Source organism: Theropithecus gelada, chromosome 11 (genome assembly GCF_003255815.1).
Source record: "Theropithecus gelada isolate Dixy chromosome 11, Tgel_1.0, whole genome shotgun sequence".
NCBI classification, from domain to species: Eukaryota; Metazoa; Chordata; class Mammalia; order Primates; family Cercopithecidae; genus Theropithecus; species Theropithecus gelada.
This window is the reverse complement of record NC_037679.1, coordinates 104320930-104342565: the sequence shown is the minus strand read 5'-3', so window position 1 is coordinate 104342565 and position 21636 is coordinate 104320930. Positions and strand designations below refer to the sequence as shown.

Below are 21636 nucleotides of genomic sequence, written 5' to 3'. Positions count from 1 at the left end.
ATCACTTCATACTAGGATGTATTGCGGTATCTGCAGGAACAAATCAAAGGATAGTGCCAAAGATCTTGCAAAAGCGTCATCATTGTCATTTCCTTTGCATTTTAAACTTTCTCTTAACCATATATACGAGTAACTTGGTAATAAGTCACCTTTTTATCCATGAAACTTACGTGATTTTTCACAAAATAAAATACCCTCTGGCTATGATGTTATTTTTGGTCCAGTCTTATGATTCTCGCTGCCTCTCCACCCACATCACGTTAGTTGGGCTACTGAGATTTACTGTAATATTTGCAACACAGCAGATTGCACCATCATCACTCACTGTGTCTAGGGACAGAAGGAAAAAGATGGCTGCTGTCCTCATCCAGAAGAGAAATTCAGAGTCTAGGCTAAAGGGAGACATTGAGAATAAAGAGGAAGGGACAGATCTGAGAATCATTTAGGAGTAGAATGGTCATCCTATCTTGGTGATGGATGACATGTGAGAGTCAGGGAAGAGTTAAGGAAGTGGGAAGATCGCTTGAGCCCAGGAGTTCGAGACCAACCTGGCTAACGTAGGGAGACCCTGGCTCAACAACGACAAAATTAGGCGGCCACAGTCACTCGCACCTGTAGTCCTGGCTACCCAGGAGGCTAAGGAGGCAAGATTGCTTGCGTCCAGGACTTTGAGGCTACAGCGAGTTATGATAGTGCCACTGTACTTCAGCCTGGGCAACACAGCGAGACCGTATCTCAAAGGAAAAAAAAAGATAATTCTCTTAACTTCAAAGTTTCTGGCTTGAGGTACCACGTGTCCAGTGACACCATTAAGTGAGCTTCAATGTATAGGAGAAGCAGCCTGTTTCTAGTAAATTTGGGAATAGAGATCTGGAAGATAAGTTAGTATTAAAGATTTGGAATTATTAATATATAAAAGGTAATTGGATACGGATGAGATCCGAGATGAAAAGCATACAGAATAAGAAGAGAAGAGGGTCAAAGAGGGGAAACCTTCACAGTAAGAGGAGGGGTAGCCAGTAAGGAAGGAACGATCTGAATAACAAGAACGTAGTGTTCTGGACGCTCAGGGAATGAGAACTTCTGGAAGCCAGTGGTTGGGAGCATTGCCAAATGCTCCAGAAGAACCATGTAAATTAGAACTGAGGTTTGGGGATTTAGCAGCAGGTGAATTTAGAGCAACTTCGTGAAATAGAGATGGAAGTTGGCTTATATTAGGTTGAGGGATGAGGCCAGAAGGAAAATGGGAAATAGCTTCAAAGTTGATAAAGCCAAGGAGAGGAGTTTTGTTAGTTTTAGGCTGGGGAAGACTTCAGCATATTTGTAGGCTGAAAGGGGAAAGCCAGAGGAGGGAACTGAAGACAGAAGAGTGAGAGCTGTTGCTAGGTAAGACGCCGGGGAGAATGAGCGCTGGTACTGATGGGCGCAGGAAGAGCAGATGAGCTGGTATAATAACTCTAAAGGGGTAACTACCCTGTTTTCACGGAGGAACTAAAGTTAAACCCTCCCCTGAAAGTAAGATAGGGCACTGACGTGACGGGGAGCTTGAGGAGAAGAGTGAATGCTGGAAAGATTGGAGGGAGCTGACAAGAGACAAGGGATAGAGTTGTTAGGAGTAAGTCTTGATGAAGGATTTATTGAGTTGAACTGCCTGCCAGGGAGAAAATGTCTAGAATCGCAGCAAGTCACAGTCTGCTTCCTCTGCCCTTCTAACTTCCTAAGTCGGTAAGGGCACAGAGCCAAAAAAGATCTAGAATAGGTAGACCAGCAGAAAAAAAGGAGGTGAAGAGACAGAACTGGAAGGAGGCTTTGGCTGCAAAGTGAAGGGAGGCCCTGCAAAGACAACATTTTGAAAGGGAGTTTTAAATCTCTACGTGAAAACATTGCTTTATGAGCTTAAGCTGTGAAATATTCCACTCCTGGACTGGTTGGTGGCTTATTTTCAAGTTAGCCACACAAAAAGCAACGTGAACACAACCTAGACTTCTAGAGATTAATTACTTAATCGCCTCACGTTGAAGATGACACCACAACGCACCCGTGTTATTGTGTGTAGGAAATCCCTCAGTTTGCAGATGATGCTCTTCCTGGGGGAAACTACCAGAGGGGAATATTCACATCTAAGTGAACGCAGGTACCTATGTAGGTGACTGTGGGGTCAGATTGTCGCTGAGAAACCCACCGTCCTTGCCAGAATAGCCTTCTGGGAGCTCGACCTCCAAGTGGCAGCTACGATTGTTTCTGTTGGCAGATATTAGCTCTCTTTCTCTTTGCCTCTTCAGCTGCATGGCCTATTTGTTTCAAACTGAGCCAGCCACTCTATTTTTCAAAAAATTAATGCTGGGCACGGTGGCTCAGGCCTGTAATCCCAGCATTTTGGGAGGCCAAAGTGGGAGGATCATTTGAGGCCAGGAGTTTGAGACCAGTCTAGGAACACAGTGGGACTCCATCTCTACCAAAATTATAAAAAATTAGCTGGGTGTGGTGGTGCACGCCTATAGCCCCAGCTACTTGGGAGGCTGAGGCTGGGGGATCGCTTGAGCCCAGGAGGTCGAGGCTGCAGTGAGCTATGATTAGGCTACTGCACTCTAGCCAGAACTACAGAGAGAAGTCCTATCTATAAAAAAAAAAAAAAAAAAAAAAAAAAAAGAATAAAATATACAAATAATAAATTAAATAAATTGTGTTGACACATGAACAGAATAGACATATATATATATATATATATATATATGTCATTATAATAGATGCATCTTGAGTTGGTCTGCTAAATATGTTTTTTTTTTCAGTTTGGACGAATATTTATTTTATTCTCCTTGATGATTCAACTCATCTTTCTATGTTTAGATAATTGTAGACTCACATGCAGTTCTAAGAAACAATACAGTGATTTTATGCACTTTTTGCCCAGTTTATCCCCAATCATTGACCCACTCCTTTTTGACTAGTCTGCAGCTAGCGAGTCCTGGGAATTCTACATTGGACCACGATGTTTGTGATTAGCCTTGTGTTGACTTGTGACATTTTCCTCCCCTTTTGGCTCACAGTTGCCACATCCTCAGCATTTAACGACAGCAGTGCTGATTTTAAATGAACAATTTCTTTTTTTTTTTTTTTTTTTTTGAGGCGGAGTCTTGCTCTGGAGTGCAGTGGCCAGATCTCAGCTCACTGCAAGCTCCGCCTCCCGGGTTTACGCCATTCTCCTGCCTCAGCCTCCCGAGTAGCTGGGACTACAGGTGCCCGCCACCTCGCCTGGCTAGTTTTTTGTATTTTTTAGTAGAGACGGGGTTTCACCATGTTAGCCAGGATGGTCTTGATCTCCTGACCTCATGATCCGCCCGTCTCGGCCTCCCAAAGTGCTGGGATTACAGGCTTGAGCCACCGCGCCCGGCCTAAATGAACAATTTCAATATTGCTTATGTTGACTCTTCCAGAGCCTCTTAGTTGGCAACCTTGCCTTGGCATTTGGGAAGGATAATTAAATATTAAGTAGAGGGATCCCGAATAGGAATAAACCTAAGGAGTATCGTCATGCACATTTTTGTAAGGTTTCATTTGGCCCAAAGCTCAGTAATCAGTGCAGATTGAACCGGTGTGCCTGGGTTTTTCTTTTTACTTAGGCGGTCCCTTACCTAGCCTTATCTCTTGTGTCACTCCGCAGGCTGGGCCGGCACCCGATAAGTTTCTGTGGAAAATAACTGTGTTCTCTGTGTGCTAACAGGTTCTCTTGCTTGTTTCATGTCAAAGCAATGAACTCCTTCCCCCCAAAAAAATGACCTTAGGAAATTCTTCTTTCTCTACGTATTCTCTGCTCATTTCCTGAAGCCTGACTACTTTGTCCTCATCTTTGAGATTCAGTATTTCTCCCCCTCAACACTTTTGTTTATTTATTTATTTTAAAATTTTACATAGAGATGGAGTCTCGCTATATTGACCAGGCTGGTCTCAAACTCTTGGCCTCAAGCGATCTTTCTGCCTCGACCTCCCAAAGTGACAGGATTACAGGTGTGAGACATGGCGCCAGACCAGATTCTATATTTCACCTTGAGTCAGTCGGACGAGGCTGCCCTCTAACTTCCCCAACCCCTCTCCTCTGGGGCTGCTTCCCACCCGGTCTCCTGCCCTTGCCTCCTAAGCGTTGATCATGAGTCCTTAGGAGTTCATTGCTTTGACACAAAACAAGCAAGAGAACCTGTTTGCACACAGAGAACACAGCTGTTTTCCACAGAAGCTTATCTGGTGCCGGCCCAGCCTGGAGAGTGACACAAGAGACAAGGCTAGGGTAAGGAACCACACTCTGTCAGTGCCAGCATGCACTGGCACTGCCTCTGGCTCTCCCTGCTTCCTCGGTCTCTGTCCTGGTCTGACTTGGGCACCTGGTGCACTTGCCTGCTCCTGGTCTCTGATTCTGCTTGTCCCACCAGTGTTGGTGTTTCCAGGAGTTCTGACTCGGGCTCTCTTCACAAGCCACCCGCATCCTCTCCTGAGGTGTTGGCATTCCTCTCTGTGATGCCAACACCTCACTCTCTCCCCGTGGAAAGAATGCTGTGGGGTTTCCTTTTCTACAGGTCTTTAAGGGCTGGAGAAATCTCCCTTGAGAATAGTATGGCATTTAAGGGAAAACCTTCCTGAAAGCAGTGTATTCGGCCTAGAAAGCTGAGGTAACGCTGGGATCTGAAAATGCAGCGCCAAGGCCTCTGACCTAGATTCACAGAATATTTCAGAGACTGATGTGAAGTCTCTGAGGTCACTTTCGAATTCTCTGAAGGAAAATTCAGAGTGTGAAATGTCTCCTATAAACACCTGGATACCATATGGGACGACACAATGCAAGGCTTCACCATGCGCCTCGCTCACTGGCCTGCTCTGACAGCCCTCTTTTGAGGGTAAGGTGCCTGGCTGAAGAGCAGAATCCTCATCAAGGCAGAAGAATATTTGTGATGTATTTAAGTTTAGATATAGGGTCTCACTCCATCAGCCAGGCTAGAGTGCAGATCACTGATCACTGCAGACTCCACCTTCTGGGCTCAAGCAATCATCCCACCTCAGCCTCCTAAAGTGTTGGGATTTCAGCGCCCTGGAGCTTCTAAAAGATGCTTCTGCCTTGGCGGGGTGCAGTGGCTCATGCCTGTAATCCTAGCACTTTGGGAGGCTGAGTTGGGAGAATTGCTTGAGCCCAGGAATTTGAGCCCAACTTGGGCAACATAGCCCATCTCTACAAAAAACTAAAGTTTAAAAATTTAGTCAAGGGCTGGGCACAGTGGCTCACGTCTATAATTCCAGCACTTTGGGAGGCCGAGGCAGGCAGATCACTTGAGACCAGGAGTTTAAGACCAACCTGGCCAACATGGCGAAACGTTTCTACTAAAAATACAAAAATTAGCCAGGTGTGGTGACACACACCTGTAGTCCCAGCTACTCAGGAGGCTGAGGCACGAGAATTGCTTGAACCCGGAAGGCAGAGGTTGCAATGAGCCAAGATTGCACCACTGCACTCCAGCCTGGTGACAGAGCAAGACCTGTCTCGAAAAAACAAATTAGCCAGGCATGGTGGCACATGCTCGTAGTCCCAGCCACTCAGGAGGCTGAGGCGGGAAGAACGCTTGAGCCCAGGAGGTTGAGGCTGGAATTAGCCATAGATTGTGCCACTGCACTTCAGCCTGGATGACAGATTAAAAAAAAAAAAAAAAGAACGAAACAAATACACATGTCTTGACCACCCTCCAACACCCACACACCGTGTAAGTGGCAAATATATGAGAGAATAGGAAAACAGAGCAGAAAGCCTCACCACGGGACTATGCGGTTTCACCAACCGTCCCTGACCCAAATCCCTAAACTGGGTTCATCGTCTTTCTTTACAGCTCAGCCAGTGAGGATGTTCTGTTTCAATCAGCTCTTGCAGACTGACTTTACTGTATTTTATTTTATTATTTTATTTTATTTTATATTTTCTGTAGAGATGGGGTCTCGCTATGTTGCCCAGGCTGGTCTCAAACTCCTGGGGTCAGAGCCTCCCAAAGTGCTGGAATTGCAGGCGTGAACCACCGTGCCCGGCGACCAAGCTGACTTTCAATCAGACTGCTTCACTCGGAGCGTTTACCCAGGAATGAGATACTGGGTAAATATATCTCATTTACTCCACTACTGCTGAGAGGGTCCGAAGTCGTTTTTGTTCTCACCCTAACCCCTTCCCAGTCAGTCATTTTTGTTCTCACCCTAACCCCTTCCCAGTCATTTTTGTTCTCACCCAACCCCTTCCCAATCGTTTTTGTTCTCACCCAACCCCTTCCCAATCATTTTTGTTCTCACCCTAACCCCTTCCCAGTCAGTCATTTTTGTTCTCACCCTAACCCCTTCCCAATCGTTTTTGTTCTCACCCTAACCCCTTCCCAGTCATTTTTATTCTCACCCAACCCCTTCCCAATCGTTTTTGTTCCCACCCTAACCCCTTCCCAATCGTTTTTGTTCTCACCCTAACCCCTTCCCAGTCATTTTTGTTCTCACCCTAACCCCTTCCCAATCATTTTTGTTCCCACCCTAACCCCTTCCCAATCGTTTTTGTTCTCACCCAACCCCTTCCCAATCGTTTTTGTTCTCACCCTAACCCCTTCCCAGTCGTTTTTGTTCTCACCCTAACCCCTTCCCAGTCAGTCATTTTTGTTCCCACCCTAACCCCTTCCCAATCGTTTTTGTTCTCACCCAACCCCTTCCCAGTCATTTTTATTCTCACCCTAACCCCTTCCCAATCGTTTTTGTTCTCACCCAACCCCTTCCCAATCGTTTTTGTTCTCACCCTAACCCCTTCCCAGTCGTTTTTGTTCTCACCCTAACCCCTTCCCAGTCAGTCATTTTTATTCTCACCCTAACCCCTTCCCAATCATTTTTGTTCTCACCCTAACCCCTTCCCAGTCAGTCATTTTTATTCTCACCCTAACCCCTTCCCAATCATTTTTGTTCTCACCCTAATTCCCAGCCTGGGCCCGGCTCAGCGCGGCCGCCGTTTGCCGCCTGCAGAGGGCGCCGGGGCCGAACTCAAGGCGGCTCCGCTTCTCCCGCTCCGGGGCCAGGAGAGATTCCGGAGAACCGCACACAGCGCGGAGTTTGTTTTCTTTCTTCCGTGCCCAGCCCGGGTGGCGGCAGAGCTCAAAGACGAGTCTGTTCTGGGGCAAAGACGGCGTCGGCCTCTCTCTCGAACCGGCCCCGATCAAATCCCAGCAGCCGGTCCTCAGATAACGCGGCTGGGAAACCCGAACCCCGCAGCCCCGCCCGCCCGGCGCCGGCGCCGCCGTCTGGAGGCCGCGGAGATGCCGCAGTGACGCGGGTTCGGGGCCGCGCTGGGGCCCTCGCGGCGGCGCTAGCGGCCTGGGCCTGTGAACTTAGACAAAGACGTTGTTCAGGAAGCCTGTCCGGCCGCGGGCGCTCGAGCTGTTCGGGGCGCTCTGCACGTGCCCCGGGCTTAGGACCGTCGTTCTGCCCAAGCCGGGCCGCGAGGGAGGTGAATGCAGCGCGCTCCGCTGTGAATTCAACCGTGTTCAAGGCGAGGGAAGAACATCCACGCCCCACTTCTGTTTTCTTTTTCTTTTTCTTTTTTTTTTTTGAGACGGAGTCTCGCTCTGTCGCCCAGGCTGGAGTGCAGTGGCCGGATCTCAGCTCACTGCAAGCTCCGCCTCCCGGGTTCACACCATTCTCCTGCCTCAGCCTCCCGAGTAGCTGGGACTACAGGCGCCGCCACTGCACTCAGCTAATTTTTTGTATTTTTAGTAGAGACGTGGTTTCACTGTGTTGGCCAGGCTGGTCTCGAACTCCTGACCTTGTGATCGGCCCACCTCGACCTCCCAAAGTTTTGTTTTTTTCGTTTTTTTTTTTTTTTTTGAGAGGGAGTCTCACTTTGTCGCCCAGGCTGGAGTGCAATGGCATGACCTTGGCTCACTGCAACCTCCGCCTCCTGGGTTCAAGTGATTCTCCTGCCTCAGCCTCCCGAGTAGCTGGGATTACAGGCACCTGCCACTACACCCGGCTAATTTTTGTATTTTCAGTACAGACAGGGTTCCACTGTATTGGCCAGGCTGGTCTCGAACTCCTGATCTTGTGATCGGCCCACCTCGACCTCCCAAAGTCTTTTTTTGTTTGTTTTGTCACCCAGGCTAGAGTGCAATGGCATGATCTCGGCTCACTGCAAGCTCCGCCTTCCTGGGGTTCACACCATTCTCCTGCCTCAGCCTCCCGAGTAGCTGAGATTACAGGCGCCCACTGCCGCGCCCGGCTAATTTTTGTATTTTTGATAGAGACAGGGTTTCAGCATGTTGGTCAGGCTGATCTGGAACTCCCAACCTCATGATCCACCTGCCTCGGCCTCCCAAAGTGTTGGGATTACAGGCCTGAGCCCCAGTGCCTGGCATGACCACTTCTGTTTTCTTAGGGGAAGCCTCCTTAAATGAGTGGGCGTTCAAGTTGACAGAACCTCATATGAATGCGGAGTAAGGACATTCTTGATTACTACAGAGTATTTATTAAATGGCTTCTGGACTGAAGCCTATAGAAGGAGTACAGACCATCAAATGTAGAAAAGATGTGGTCATTTAGAAGCCATATTAGGGGCTGGAGAAACTGTGAGGTCAGGAGTGAAGGGTGCATGAGAGTTTTTTTCTTCAGGATGGAAGAATAGCAGTAGGAAATCCAGCTTCACTCAGAGTCCTAGGGACCTATGCCCTGTTCTGAAAATGCTGAGACACACATCTGTGTGTGCTCTAACTTGTAGGGACCAAGCCTGGGATGTGTCCTTGGGAGAAGAGAAGGAAGCACTAAGACTTCACTCAGAGGGATGGCACTACCCTGGCACCATGGTGAGCCACACGGCTTCCAGACATTAGACATGTGCCATGACTTGGGAGTGGGGAAGAAGCTACTCAGAGCTGTGGGTCATTATGCCTCAGCTCCAGCTACACACCCCCTCACTAGTATCTGCAGCAGAAGACTGCAGAGCGCACACAGAAGAGTGCCTTTCTAGAGAATTGTGAGATGATGTCTTTCTAGTGGGGTTTAGTGGTCAGAGAGACAGGAGGTAGAGCTTTGGGGAGGCCCGTGTCGATGGTCTCAGCATCAACTAATGAGCCAACTAGAGCGCTGTTCACACTGTCTTCCTCTGGGTTTGCCAGCAACAAAGAAAACCTGAGTGGTAGGAAATAATTGGTATCGCTCAGTTGAAAAGCCTGAACAAGTCAAAGATAATTTTTTTTGACCTGGATGATTGTCTCTTGCTGGGGAATCCTTCTCCCTGAGGGAGGAAAGCAGAAAGAGACGTTAGAATAATTTGGAGGCATTCATAATGCAGATTGGAAGAGGAAGCAAGGCCCAGCAATAGATGCCAAACTTAGAACTTCAAAGCACATAGTTCTGGTTTGGGTCACCCCTCACCATTTGCTGAGGACTATATCAACAGCTCACTTGCTGGGGAGTGAGATGAAGTATGTGAATTGCCTGGGATTTTTCCCAGCTGATGAGCTTTAGTTTGACCCTCAGCATAACATCTCCACCTTCTCTTCATCTTTTCTTTAACTCCTTTCATCTGATTCCTTTGACGCTTTACCATGCAATCTTGAACGTGTTCTTCTATAGGGATGCTTCTATCGGGATATTCATCTGTTTCCTAGTCTAGTTTGTAAAATTACTTAGGACCACAGAGAGAGAAACTGAGGCTTGAGATCTTGCCAGAGCTCATACCATTCTTTCCATCAACCAAACAGAAGAGCCCAACTGTTTGGAAAAGCAAGGGAAGTGGCCAATAAGAAGCATTCGGTTGGGGGCATCCATCCTCTTCTGGGATTGGCCTCCGTAGTGGCAAACCATGCAGAAAGATTTGTAAAAGATGGACTCATGGAATGAGGGCTAGGAAAAAGGTTCTCTTCTGTAAAGAGCAGAGCAGGCAACACTGGGGAGGGTGGGTTGGTGGGGGATGAGAAGAATGATCATGTGGCTGAGTGAGTTATGGATGTGCTGAAAGTGAGCTCAGAGTTTCCAGAGTGAATATACTTCTGCAGGGGAGTTTCCAGGGGAGCAGCATGTGCAAAGGCAAAATAGCACTGGATCTGAAGTTACAAAGCCTGAGTTTGAGTCCTAAGTGACGGGTCACGTGTATGACCTTGAGCGAGTTATTTAACATCTCCGAGCCCATTTCTTTATCTATGAAATGGAATCAGTGAAATGGCAGTTTCCAGGATATGTGATTTGCATCAGTTGAAAGAGATAAAACAAATAAATGCTTGCCAAAATGACCCTGGCACTTGGGGAACAGGTCTTTGTGGATATCTCCAGCACTGTTCTTTTCTCTCTTAGGAATTGCCTCAAAGTAATGGAACACAGTCTGCGCAACAAACACACAGGTATATATAGACAGGGATAAGACAGATGTAGATATAAATATAGATATAGACATAGATAGACAGATATGGATATAGATATGGAAGGTCAGACTGCAGAAGGAGGAAGTCTCTGGGGACACGGGAAAGAGGACCAGCAGGCTAAAGATCTGGTTCCGGTTCTGATTCTATCACTTATTGGTCATGTGAAGAAACTGAGGCTTGCCAAGCTTATTTGTAACGAGAGGAGGCTACTTCCCCTGCTGTTCTCATATGGTTGTGAGGAACAAAACATATGGAATATAGATGTAAAAATGCCCTCTAAGCTCAAAGCTGCTACCTTATAATGTAGGTATCAGGTTTTAGGGAAAAGGACAGGTGGCACAGAGGTCACTGGAGTTACTTAGTATATTTTGACATCTCTATAGAGTAGAATAAGACTTGGTCTGCAGACAACAGGCCATACCTATAGGTCACTAAACAACCTTCCCTTCTGAATTCTCCACAAACCAGAATTTTCTGGTTCCTGTGCTAACCTTGGCCCATTTTAGAAAACTTTGGTCAGACTTTCTTACAATGCCTGTGTAATTTGGGAGAAGAAACTTTATGATTTGACCTGCCCTGCCTCTGATATTCTGGTCATGCAAAGACCAGGCCCTTCTACCATTATTGCAGGTGTATGATGGAAATTATGTTTCCTTTTTGGTGCAATTTGTACAATGTGACCCTGGGCCATTCTGGGTCAGGTGCTGCAGCTGAAGTGGGAGGGTGAAAGGACAGTGAAAACCATCAGAAGAACTGATGAGTAGCCAGGTAAATTGACGCTGACAATGAATGGACATTTGTGACAATATATGATGCTACCAAAATTTGCCACCATGATACCCCAATCCATATACTTAGTTCTGGAGCTGAGCTAATTGGGAAATTTGAGTCTCAAAATTCAGCTCTTCCCCTGCTGTGACATCACCAGGAGTCAAAAAGGGATGTGGAGCAAGTGGGGTCTGACTGTGAGGGATATCTCAGTGCCAAGGTGTCACCCACAGAAGAGAAGGGAACAGAAGAGGGAGAGAGGAGAGCCACAAGAATGTCCTGGCCTCTTTTCTCTTCAACTCCTGGCACCCTCTCACCGTAAGCCAGGAAAGTAATGATCTGCTCAAGTTATAAAAACAAAGTAGAAATAAGAGGAGGACAAAACAATCAAGAGGTACAGGGTGATCTCCTTCCTCTTCTAAATTTCTTTGGGATTCATGTTTGGACCATAAATTTGGCCTTTAAACTGTCAGACTTCTTTTCCTATGGACTATCTTTTTTCCTCAACTAAACAGCATGCTTCTTGTTTTAGATCTCTCCCAGTTCCTATATAATAGATGCTTCAAGCATTTGGTTGACTGAAGTGATTGCATGAGCTTTCTCAGTCTTGAGGAGAGAACTGTGGCAAGGCTGCCACCTGTTTCTATGACAAAGTGTTAAGAGTGACTCAGCCTAACATCCAGTTGGGTTGCCCTTAATGAGACAGGGACTGTATTTACAGGGCCCGGTCACTTCCCACTTGACTCAGCCGAGCTTGCACAGGCTGTGCACATGCTGGCTGCTCCTATCTCAGACTTGTGGAAAGAAAGAAGAACATGAGAAGTGCAGGAATCTGTGGCTTTGGAACTTCACAGAGACCTTTCCCAGGGGCTGCAATTAGAGAACTGTCCTTTGGATTCACCTTTGCTAAAGAACTACAGTGAAAGTTCTGGGAGATGTTTGCTCAAAGTGCTACCCCATCCTCAAACCTTCCTAAGTGCGAAATGGACATTGTACCACCCACTGGAAATGCAGCTCCCATTTCTGAAGCCTTACAGTGAGGTTGGGGAAACAAGACGCACACACTCCAAGTAAGTTCCAACATATCAGATGGTGAGACAGATGGCAAGTTCTACTGAAGCTCCAAGAAGGAAGGAGTTGCTCAGGACTTGGCTGGTCCAAGAAAGCTTTATAGAATCTGAAATGGACCTTGGATAAAGAGTACAAGTTGACCAAGTAGAAAAGAAAATATGTTGGAGGGTACTGAATAAACTCGTTTTAGCTGAAGCAGGTTTCATGTGGTCACATAAAGTTGGAAAAGGTTCTGGAAGGCCTTGAATTCTGGATTTACAGTGTGCATCTTAATAAGCATTGGAAGCCATCAGATATTTTTGAGCAGGTGTGTAAATACATATGAGATTTTTATTTATTTATTTATTTTTTGAGACAAGGTCTTGCTCTGTCACCCAGGCTGGAGTGCAGTGGCATGATTGTGGCTCACTCCAGCCTTACACTCCTCCTGCCTCAGCCTCCCTAGTAAGTTAGGGGTACAGGTGCGTCTCACCATGCCTGGCTTTTTATGAAGACCATCTGGTGGTAGTGGAGAGAATGAGATGGGAAGCTTGGAGTTGGGGAGGCTAATTAGGAACAGTCCTGTAGAAACTATTGAATATCCAACTGAGGTGAGAACAGAGAGAAGGCAAACACAGCTCTCAATTCTGTGAGAACCTCTGTCTCGGAACAGTACTTGTGTGATATTCATTTGATTTTAAAATGTCCAGGAACACTTTGACTCTTCGCTTTTCCCATAGTCTCCTGACCATTTTTCCCAGAAGAGATAATGGAAAAGAAAACTGCAGTATAACCTACTGAATGACCCTGGGCACTTCATTCTGCCCCTTGATACTTTATCTAATTTAAATAAGATAATAATGCTTTACCTGCCTGAAAGCAGAGGACTGGAATACTGATTTTTTTTTTTTTTGTTTTTTATTTTTGAGACAGGGTCTTGTTCTGTGGCCCAGGCTGGAGTGCAATGAGGCAATCACGGCTCACTGCAGCCTTGACCTCCGGAGACCAAGAGATCCTCAGCCTCCCAAAGTGCTGGGACTGCAGCCGGGAGCCACGGTGCCTGGCTTATCTTGCGGATCTTTTCAACTCTAAGACTGAATACCTTTCTTTTCCTTTTAAAATTCTTTTTCGGAACCCTCAAACACCCACTCTCTTCAAACAGCCATTCCAGCCGGGTCCGGGGACAGCTGCGCGCTGGGGTTCGCCGTGGGGGCTGCACGGCTTCCCCGGGGCCTCGGAGACGTGGCTCAGGCGGGGAACAAAGGTCTGCAAACCTCACCCGGAAAACGAAGCTGTGTCTGAGATAAGTGTCCAGCGGCTCCCCACGAACATCGCCAAGTAGGAGTCGGGTCGTTGCTGTGGGCGACGAGAGGCTCTGAGCTAAAGCCTCGGGCGTGGCCCGAACCAGCCTCCCCTTCGCTTCTGCTGAAAACCGCCAGGCGTCGGGGCGGGGACCACGTCTCCCTCGGTCACCGAGTCCAGACCAGCGCTCGCCCCTGCTCATCCCACCCGTGCCCCGTCCGCGGAGGCACCGGCACCAGTTCTCCGGCCCCCCCGCCACCTCGCTCCCCTCGGGAAGCCACAGCGGCCTCGGCGTCCCCGGCTCTCGGGGGCGGAGCCCACCTGGGCCCGGGGCGGGGCGGGGCGGGGGCGGGGCGGGGCGGGGGCGGGGGCGGGGGCGGGCCAGGTGCGGCGAGCGGGAGAGTCCGGAGCCCGGGCCGGGGTGGCGGAGGCGGGGGCGGAGGCGGGGGCAGGGGCGGGGGCAGGGGCGGGGGCGGGCGCCGGGGAAGCCTCCTCCGGGCGGCGAGGGAGGGCGGCGCGCAGGGAGGGAGAGGGCGGGCGGCCGCGAGCCCGCGACGGGAGCGGCGTGGGGAGGAGAGCCCGGCGCGGAACACGCGCGCGGAGGAGGAGCCGGCCCCGCTCCCGGAGAGACCCCTGGCGCCCGGAGCATGAGCCCGCGCCCCGCCGCAGAGCGCCCGGGGGAGACGGCCTCGGCGCAGCCCTGAGACGCTGGGCCGGGACGCGGGGCGCGGGGCCCGGCCGGGGGGCGGCGGCCGCCTCGGTCAGCGCCATGGGGAGCCCCCGGGCCGCGCGGCTCCAGCTGCTCCTGCGCCCGGTGAGGCTGCTGCGGAGGCGCTTCCGGCTGCTGCTGGCGCTCGCCGCGGTGTCCGTGGGGCTCTGGACTCTGTATCTGGAGCTGGTGGCGTCGGCCCAGGGCGGCGGGAACCCCTTGAACCGGAGTAAGTAGCGCCGAGGGCAGGCGAGGGGCGCGGAGCGGGGCGGCTGCTGCGTCGGGGGACCCGCCTCACCCCGTCCCCGGACCCGCTTCCCGCCCCAGGTGCCCGGCGTCGCCCCGCGCGGACTCGGGGGAAGCCGCGGGGCCGAGCGCAGAATCCCCGAGCCGGGCCTGCCCGCCGGCCGTGTGGGTCCGGGGCATCCTCGGGGCATCCTCGCGGCTCCCCGCGGAGAGCGACCGGGACGGAGGCTCCCCCTCTCCGCCGAGACGCTGGCGGAGTCCGGGCCCCTCCAGCCGCTCCGGGCTTGCGGCTCCCGGGGAGGAGGTCCGTGGGGTCCACGCGCGAGCTGGGGATTCGGGTGCGGGATGCCCTCGGCCGTCCACGCCCGGGCGCGCGCTCCAGTCCGCGCAGCCCGAACTTTGCCCCCCGCCTGCTCTTTGGCTCACTGTTTCCTCTCCCGCTGCATCTTCCAGCGGGTCCTTTTTTTTCCATACCTCGGAGAGTCCCCTCTCCTCCCCGCTTCCCCTGCGTCACTCCTCTCCCGGCCCCGTCCTCGGTTCCTGAGTCTCCCACCTCCTCCCGCTCCTGTTCTGGCCGCCCCTTCTGCTACGTTTCTGACCCCTGAGCGATCTAGCAAACTCCCCAGTTTAAGGAGATGATGGACAGCACCGTGGACCGGGCAGCAGGTAGATTCCTACTTCCGTTTCTAACTTAGCCAAGGCCACTTAATATTTCCGTGCCTCAGTTTCCTCCTAGGAAAACAGGAGAGCATGGTCTCTTTGCCTTTTTACATCAGTAGGTATGGCTGTGCGAGGCGGTTTTCAACGTACTGTGGATGGGCCTAACAAAGTAAAACTCAGTGTCAGGGGCTGTAAAAGATCCTGGACTAGTTGGGAAAAGAAATGGAGAAACGGCCGGGCGCGGTAGCTCAAGCCTGTAATCCCAGCACTTTGGGAGGCCGAGGCGGGTGGATCACGAGGTCAGGAGATCGAGACCATCCTGGCTAGCACGGTGAAACCCCGTCTCTACTAAAAATACAAAAAATTAGCCGGGCACGGTGGCGGGCGCCTGTAGTCCCAGCTACTTGGGAGGCTGAGGCGGGAGAATGGCGTGAACCCGGGAGGCGGAGCTTGCAGTGAGCCGAGATCATGCCACTGCACTCCAGCCTGGGAGCACAGCGAGACTCCGTCTCAAAAAAAAAAAAAAAAAAAAAAAAGAAATGGAGAAACGCCCATTACTACCAGGTGCCCAACCCAAACCCGAGGAGCCGAGGTTCAAAGTTCTGACACCTGGCCTCCCAGGCCTTCACTTCCCTCCCGCCTCGGGGAAGCTCGGACAGAGTGGCTGAGCAAGTTGCGGAGAAGATACTCTGACTCTGACCTGTCGTCAGCTTTCTACCCAGAGTTGGGTGTGGTGCTGTGCCTTCTCTTGTGGCCAGACAGACAGAATTACTAGGGACAGTCGCTGAGCTGGTTCAGGTTGGAAATGTGTATTTATGGCCTAACCTTTCTGTGGTGATGGAAATAATTCCGGCTGTGAGTTGGAGGAGACTGGCTCTGCTACTAACTAGCGGGGGAGTCAAGGGAAAAAGGACAGCTTCTCAGGTGAAAATCAGAACTTTGGTCTAAATGGTCTCCAAGGTGTCTTTCAGTCTGGATACGAAGACTGATGTGCGCGCAAGCATTTGCAGGGCCAGAGAGCTCCGCACATCACCTGGAAGCCACAGCTTCCACCCCGGGGCCACGGCTCCACACAGCAGTGCTTTCCTCTGATGACCACAGCCTGCCTGCCCGTAGCGAATTCTTCCCTCCTCTGGGCCCTGTTCTTCCTTCTGAAAGACAGAGAGTGAGTCTGTTCTCCCCCGCCATGGCCACTCAGGCCCAAATGGATGAGCCCCTTTGGAGTGTGTGTGGGTGGGGGCCTGGGAGGCGACACCTGTTCCCAATGTAGCCATCATTTTGTTTAACCGGTGGGATCTTGTGCACAAATTAAAAGCAGAGAGGAAAGCAGTTGCTTTGTGACCTTGGAATCAGTGACCTCCCTTTCTCCCTCTCCTCACTTTTCTTTTACCTCACGTGTGTTTTCTTCTCAAACCTGGATCTCGTTTGCCACAGTCATAATCTTACACTCTGGCCCTCGACCTCTGCCTCTGTCTCCTGTTGGCTGTCTCATTCCGAGCCATCAGTTCTTGAGTCTGTTGGGTTCCCCTCCCAGATGAATCTTAACTCTCTGACTGCGTTTCCTTATTTTTTGTTTTCTTTTCCAAACCAATTATCCAGAAAGCTCTCCCCAGCCTTCTATTCCAGAATCGACTGTTTCCTTACTCATGGTTTTTAACAGGAGGCTAAGCTTGCACACTGATGCACCTTGTGTCCTCTCTCCTCTTAGAACCCTGAAATTCGTCTATTGTGCAGGGTGTCTTTTTGTCCTGGGCTGTCCCCTTATATTCTACTCTCGATTTCCCTGTGGAATGAGAGTTAGACAGGAGCTGTGGTTTCTGCCTCCTTGTCTCCCATCCTTTTGTTGTTAAGAAGCCCAGACATCTTGCATCAAAGTTCCCTCTTTTCCTGTAGGTTTCATTCCCAGCTCAGAGCTTTTCCTTTGGAGGGAGAGCCGGGAGGAGGCATTAGGAAAGGAGAGGTGGAAAGGGGGTTGCTAGCATTCCCAGCTCCACACTCTTGGATACCATCAGGAACCAGGGTAGTAAAACTGCACCTCCCAGGCCTGCACCCCTGGCCTCAACCACAGCAACCAGAACCAGCTTGTTGGCTCTGCTTTCCAGCAAACCACCCTGCCTCCCCTCTCTAGCAATCCCTGCCAACTCACTCCACCACCCACAGCTCCCTGTCAGCTGTAAGGCCAGCCCCCATTACCAGCAACCTTTCATTTGCCTGTCCCTGTGCTGGATCTGGTGCTGGAAGAAGAGTATGGAGAGATGGCAGTCACAAACTCCAGGGTTACCAGTAATGACAGGGGAGCATACTTCCTTCTTTATCTTCATGAAATAACCCAGTAGTTTAAGATGTGAAAGATGTACAATTTGGCTCCATGTGCAGAAGGAGATACAACCACAACTGGAGTGGCTTCAGAGAAAAACAAGCAAAATCCTTAACAAATAGAAAGTGGACAAAAGAATTAGGACTGTTCATTCATTCATGTACACAAATATTTACTTAGCGCATACCTTGAGCCAGGGATTGTGCCAAGCCATGTAGGTGTGATGACCAGGACGTGGTTTTTAGCATCTACAGCTTTATCTAGGGGGAAAGTTAAGGTGCCTATATCAAAATAGTTGTAATATAAAGCAGTCATTGAGTTTTGCAAACATAGGACCCATATGTTTCTGTGACACCTCTCGAAATGGGGGCACAGCTCTCCCAACTAATATTTCGTGGAAATGGTGACATTTGGGGACATTTTGAAGAGTTGGTTAGATTTTGGTGGATACAGAAAGGCTATTCCAGACAGAAAGAGTAATGTCAACAAAGACCCAGCGTCGGGGAAAGTTTGCGTTTGAGAATATTGAGCAGCTGAGTTTGGCGAAACAGAGGGTACAAGGAGAACAGAGGATGATGCTATGTGTGGAAGGCTGAATAGAAACCTTGAAGAGTGGTATTTATTCAGTAGCTGGTAGAAAGCGGTTGAAAGTTTTAGAATATGGTAGCATCGTAGAATGGGACAGGTAAGGGGAACAATACTTTCGGTGTGGCATGGTGGTTCTGGGACAGGGTCCTGAACCAGTTAATGTTGGGCTCCCCTTGTTGGGTCCAACATTAACTCTTTAGCTGCTGGATCATGGAGCTGTCCTGGGGAGGGGTCCAGGTGGCAGTGGGACACTCAGAGGGCCTGGGGCAGCCACTGTTCTAACACATGCATAAGGATTTCAGTGTTTTAGTAAGTGGTGCGGCTATCCTGGTATGTACTGGCTGAAAAGCAGCCCTGGGAACAAATTGTTGTTGGAAGTTAAAGATTCTCCGATGAGGCAGGTTTTAACAAGTTATATACCCATTTGTTTGTATTGGATCAGCAAAGATTCTATCTGAAGGCAGAGTTCTGGCCTAGAGGCCAGGGGTGGTGGCTCACACCTGTAATCCCAGAACTTTGGGAGGCCGAGGCGGGCGGATCATTTGAGGTCAGGAGTTTGAGACCAGCCTGGCCAACATGGCAAAACCCCATGTCTACTAAAAAAGATTTAAAAAAACACCCAGGCGTGGTGGTGCACACCTGTAATCCCAGCTACTAGGGAGGCTGAGGCAGGAGAATTGCTTAATTCGGCAGGCAGAGGCTGCAGTGAGCTGAGATTGCACCACTGCACTCCAGTCTGAGTGACAGAGCGAGACTCCACTTTAAAAAAAATGGGTTTCTAGAGATGAAATATCTCAGAGCCAAGGGATGATATTTGGGCTCAAATCCAAGACAGAAGGATGGCAGGTACTGGCCTCTTTTAGATCTCCCATTTAAGGGCCAGGATTACTTGCTGGATCCCAAAGTATTCTGAAGCTCAGGAAGTCACTGGTTTTCATTGCCCTGCCTCTGTCTGTACCACATCTCTCTGGCTGGCCTTTGTGACTTCTGGCTGACTTGAGTGGGCTGAGGGAGGCACATCCACAGTGAGAGGCAGTCACTGCAGCTCTGGCCACCACAGCCATTCGGATCTGGAAAGGATACAAACCCTCCAGTAACAGAGGTAATACAGGGCAGAGCAGTAATCTGAGACGCAGGCAGGGAGAGAGGGAGAAGCACATGAGACAGATGTGTGGGCAGAGGAGGGATAGTGTGGCGTGGAGTTGAAACCCAGTGAAGCAACAAGCACAACTGCCTTGTGTGCTCCTGTGGGCAGGGACTGTGTCTCATGCAGCTCTGGCTGGGCTGCCTCTCTGTCCCAGGGAACCTCTAGCTCCTTTTGACGTGTCCTGTTTTACCTCTCTTTATGCTGATATTCCAGTCACCAGGCTACTATGTGTGTCTTCAAATCAGCATTCAATTCTGGGCACACACTAGGCGCTCAGATAAGTACCTTCTGGTTATGAATGTGTCAGCTCTGAATTTCCAAGCACCTGATATTTTCCACTGGCAGATACTGTGTTTATCAGGGACTGATCCAATAATAGAACCTAGGAATTCTTGTTCCCTGTACCATAATACGTATACACAGCAATAGCCTTTGAATACAAATACAGAAGATAAGCGATAAGACATCAATGGTTTTCTTTTTTTTTTTAATCGTAAGCGTGTTTTCTTTGGGCATTGCCTATACGAGGAATGCAGTTTTTGACAATAGGTGACCTTACCCATGTTTAGAGTCTCTCTTTTCCCTGGTCTCTCAGTCCCTGTGCTGACGTGGCCGGTGGAACCTCAGCAATGCGTCTGCCATCTTTACCCTGCCTACTACCCAGGGACCCTCAATCTGAGTTGAGTCCCATTCCCCTGCTGGGTGTGCTGGGGCCGTCTGCCACTCCCTGTCCTGGGAGTTGTTCGGACGCTGTGCATGGTGATAACTGCTTTGTAGCACAAGGTCTTCTGAAAGTGCTTCCGTGCCGGTTTCTGGTAACTGCGCTGCAGTAATTTTCCAGGCCATGGAGCCTGGTCTTGCCCTCTAGTGCTGAGCTTTATGGAGCAGAGCAGAGTAGCCGACATAGCAGAGTTTGCTTTGGAAGGGGTCCTAGAGGCTGTTCCTGGGGTTGGCCACTCACCGTGTAGTTCTCCTCTGCAGCGTTCCACCAGTCTCAAGAACTACGCTTTTATTTTCCACAAGCGCTTTTCGTGATATGTAAAGATTATGTGGTCTCAACTAGGCCAACCAGACATTGGAGTTTACAGACGATTCTTTGACCTCGCGATTCATAGAATTAAGAGATTTACATGTTAACCGATATACAAAAATGCGAGTGGAAGAGGTGAGAATAGTTGGATAGTGGTTCCAAAGGGCACTGGGCTGCATGTATTATATATTCTGAGCAAAGTATGACAGATCTTTCCATTTTTACAGACTCAAGTTAACAAGTGCTACTTTGAATGTTAGAAGTATCCATTGGATAGGCAAAAATGAATATTCTTTGTATTCTTTTTTTTTTTTTTTGAGACGGAGTCTCGCTCTGTAGCCCAGGCTGGAGTACAGTGGCCGGATCTCAGCTCACTGCAAGCTCCGCCTCCCGGGTTCATGCCATTCTCCGGCCTCAGCCTCCCGAGTAGCTGGGACTACAGGCGCCCGCCATCTCGCCCGGCTATTTTTTTTTTTTTGTATTTCTTAGTAGAGACGGGGTTTCACTGTGTTCGCCAGGATGGTCTCGATCTCCTGACCTCGTGATCCGCCCATCTCGGCCTCCCAAAGTGCTGGGATTACAGGCTTGAGCCACCGCGCCCGGCCTTATATTCTTGTAATATATATATATTTTTATATTTTTTTTTTTTTTTTTTGAGACAGAGTCTCGCTCTGTGGCCCAGGCTGGAGTGCAGTGGCCGGATCTCAGCTCACTGCAAGCTCCGCCTCCCGGGTTTACGTCATTCTCCTGCCTCAGCCTCCCGAGTAGCTGGGACTACAGGCACCTGCCACCTCGCCCGGCTAGTTTTTTGTATTTTTTAGTAGAAATGGGGTTTCACCGTGTTAGCCAGGATGGTCTTGATCTCCTGACCTCGTGATCCGCCCGTCTCGGCCTCCCAAAGTGCTGGGATTACAGGCTTGAGCCACCACGCCTGGCCTCTTGTAATATTTTAGTAGATAAGTTATTTTTATATTCAACATGTTCTTTATTTCATAACTACAAAAGGCCTGATACTGACCAACTTTTAAGAAAATAAACATGCAAATCGTCGCTGTGGTCCCTCTTTTTATTCAAGTATGTGTACAGAAAGCTGGATGAGCGTTTTTCACAAACTGAAAATACCTGTGTTATGGGCACCGTGATGAAGAAACAGAATATCACCAGCACCCCAGTGCCCCCATGGGGGGACGCTATGAATCACTGCCGTCAGCATAGATTAATTTAGCATATTTTAATCTTTTATATAAGTGGAATAATACAGATTGTGGTTCTCTTTTTAGTAACCATTTTTAAAATTAAATTAATGAAAGTGTTTTTTGAGACTGAGTCTCACTGTCTCTCAAGGCAGAGTGCCATGGTGTGACCTTAGCTTATTGCAGCCTGGAACTCCTGGGCTCAATGACAGGAGTGAGCCAC

At 49.6% G+C, this 21636-nt stretch overlaps 1 protein-coding gene across 1 annotated transcript in view; it reads left to right on the top strand.

The window, feature by feature from the left end:
- Nucleotides 1-14292: 14292 nt before the first annotated feature.
- B4GALNT3 (beta-1,4-N-acetyl-galactosaminyltransferase 3) overlaps nucleotides 14293-21636 on the top strand; it is a 101125-nt gene continuing 93781 nt past the window's right edge. The window contains exon 1 of the mRNA XM_025400963.1: nucleotides 14293-14461. Coding sequence (XP_025256748.1) covers nucleotides 14293-14461 — 169 coding nt within the window. The remainder of the gene's footprint in view (nucleotides 14462-21636) is intronic.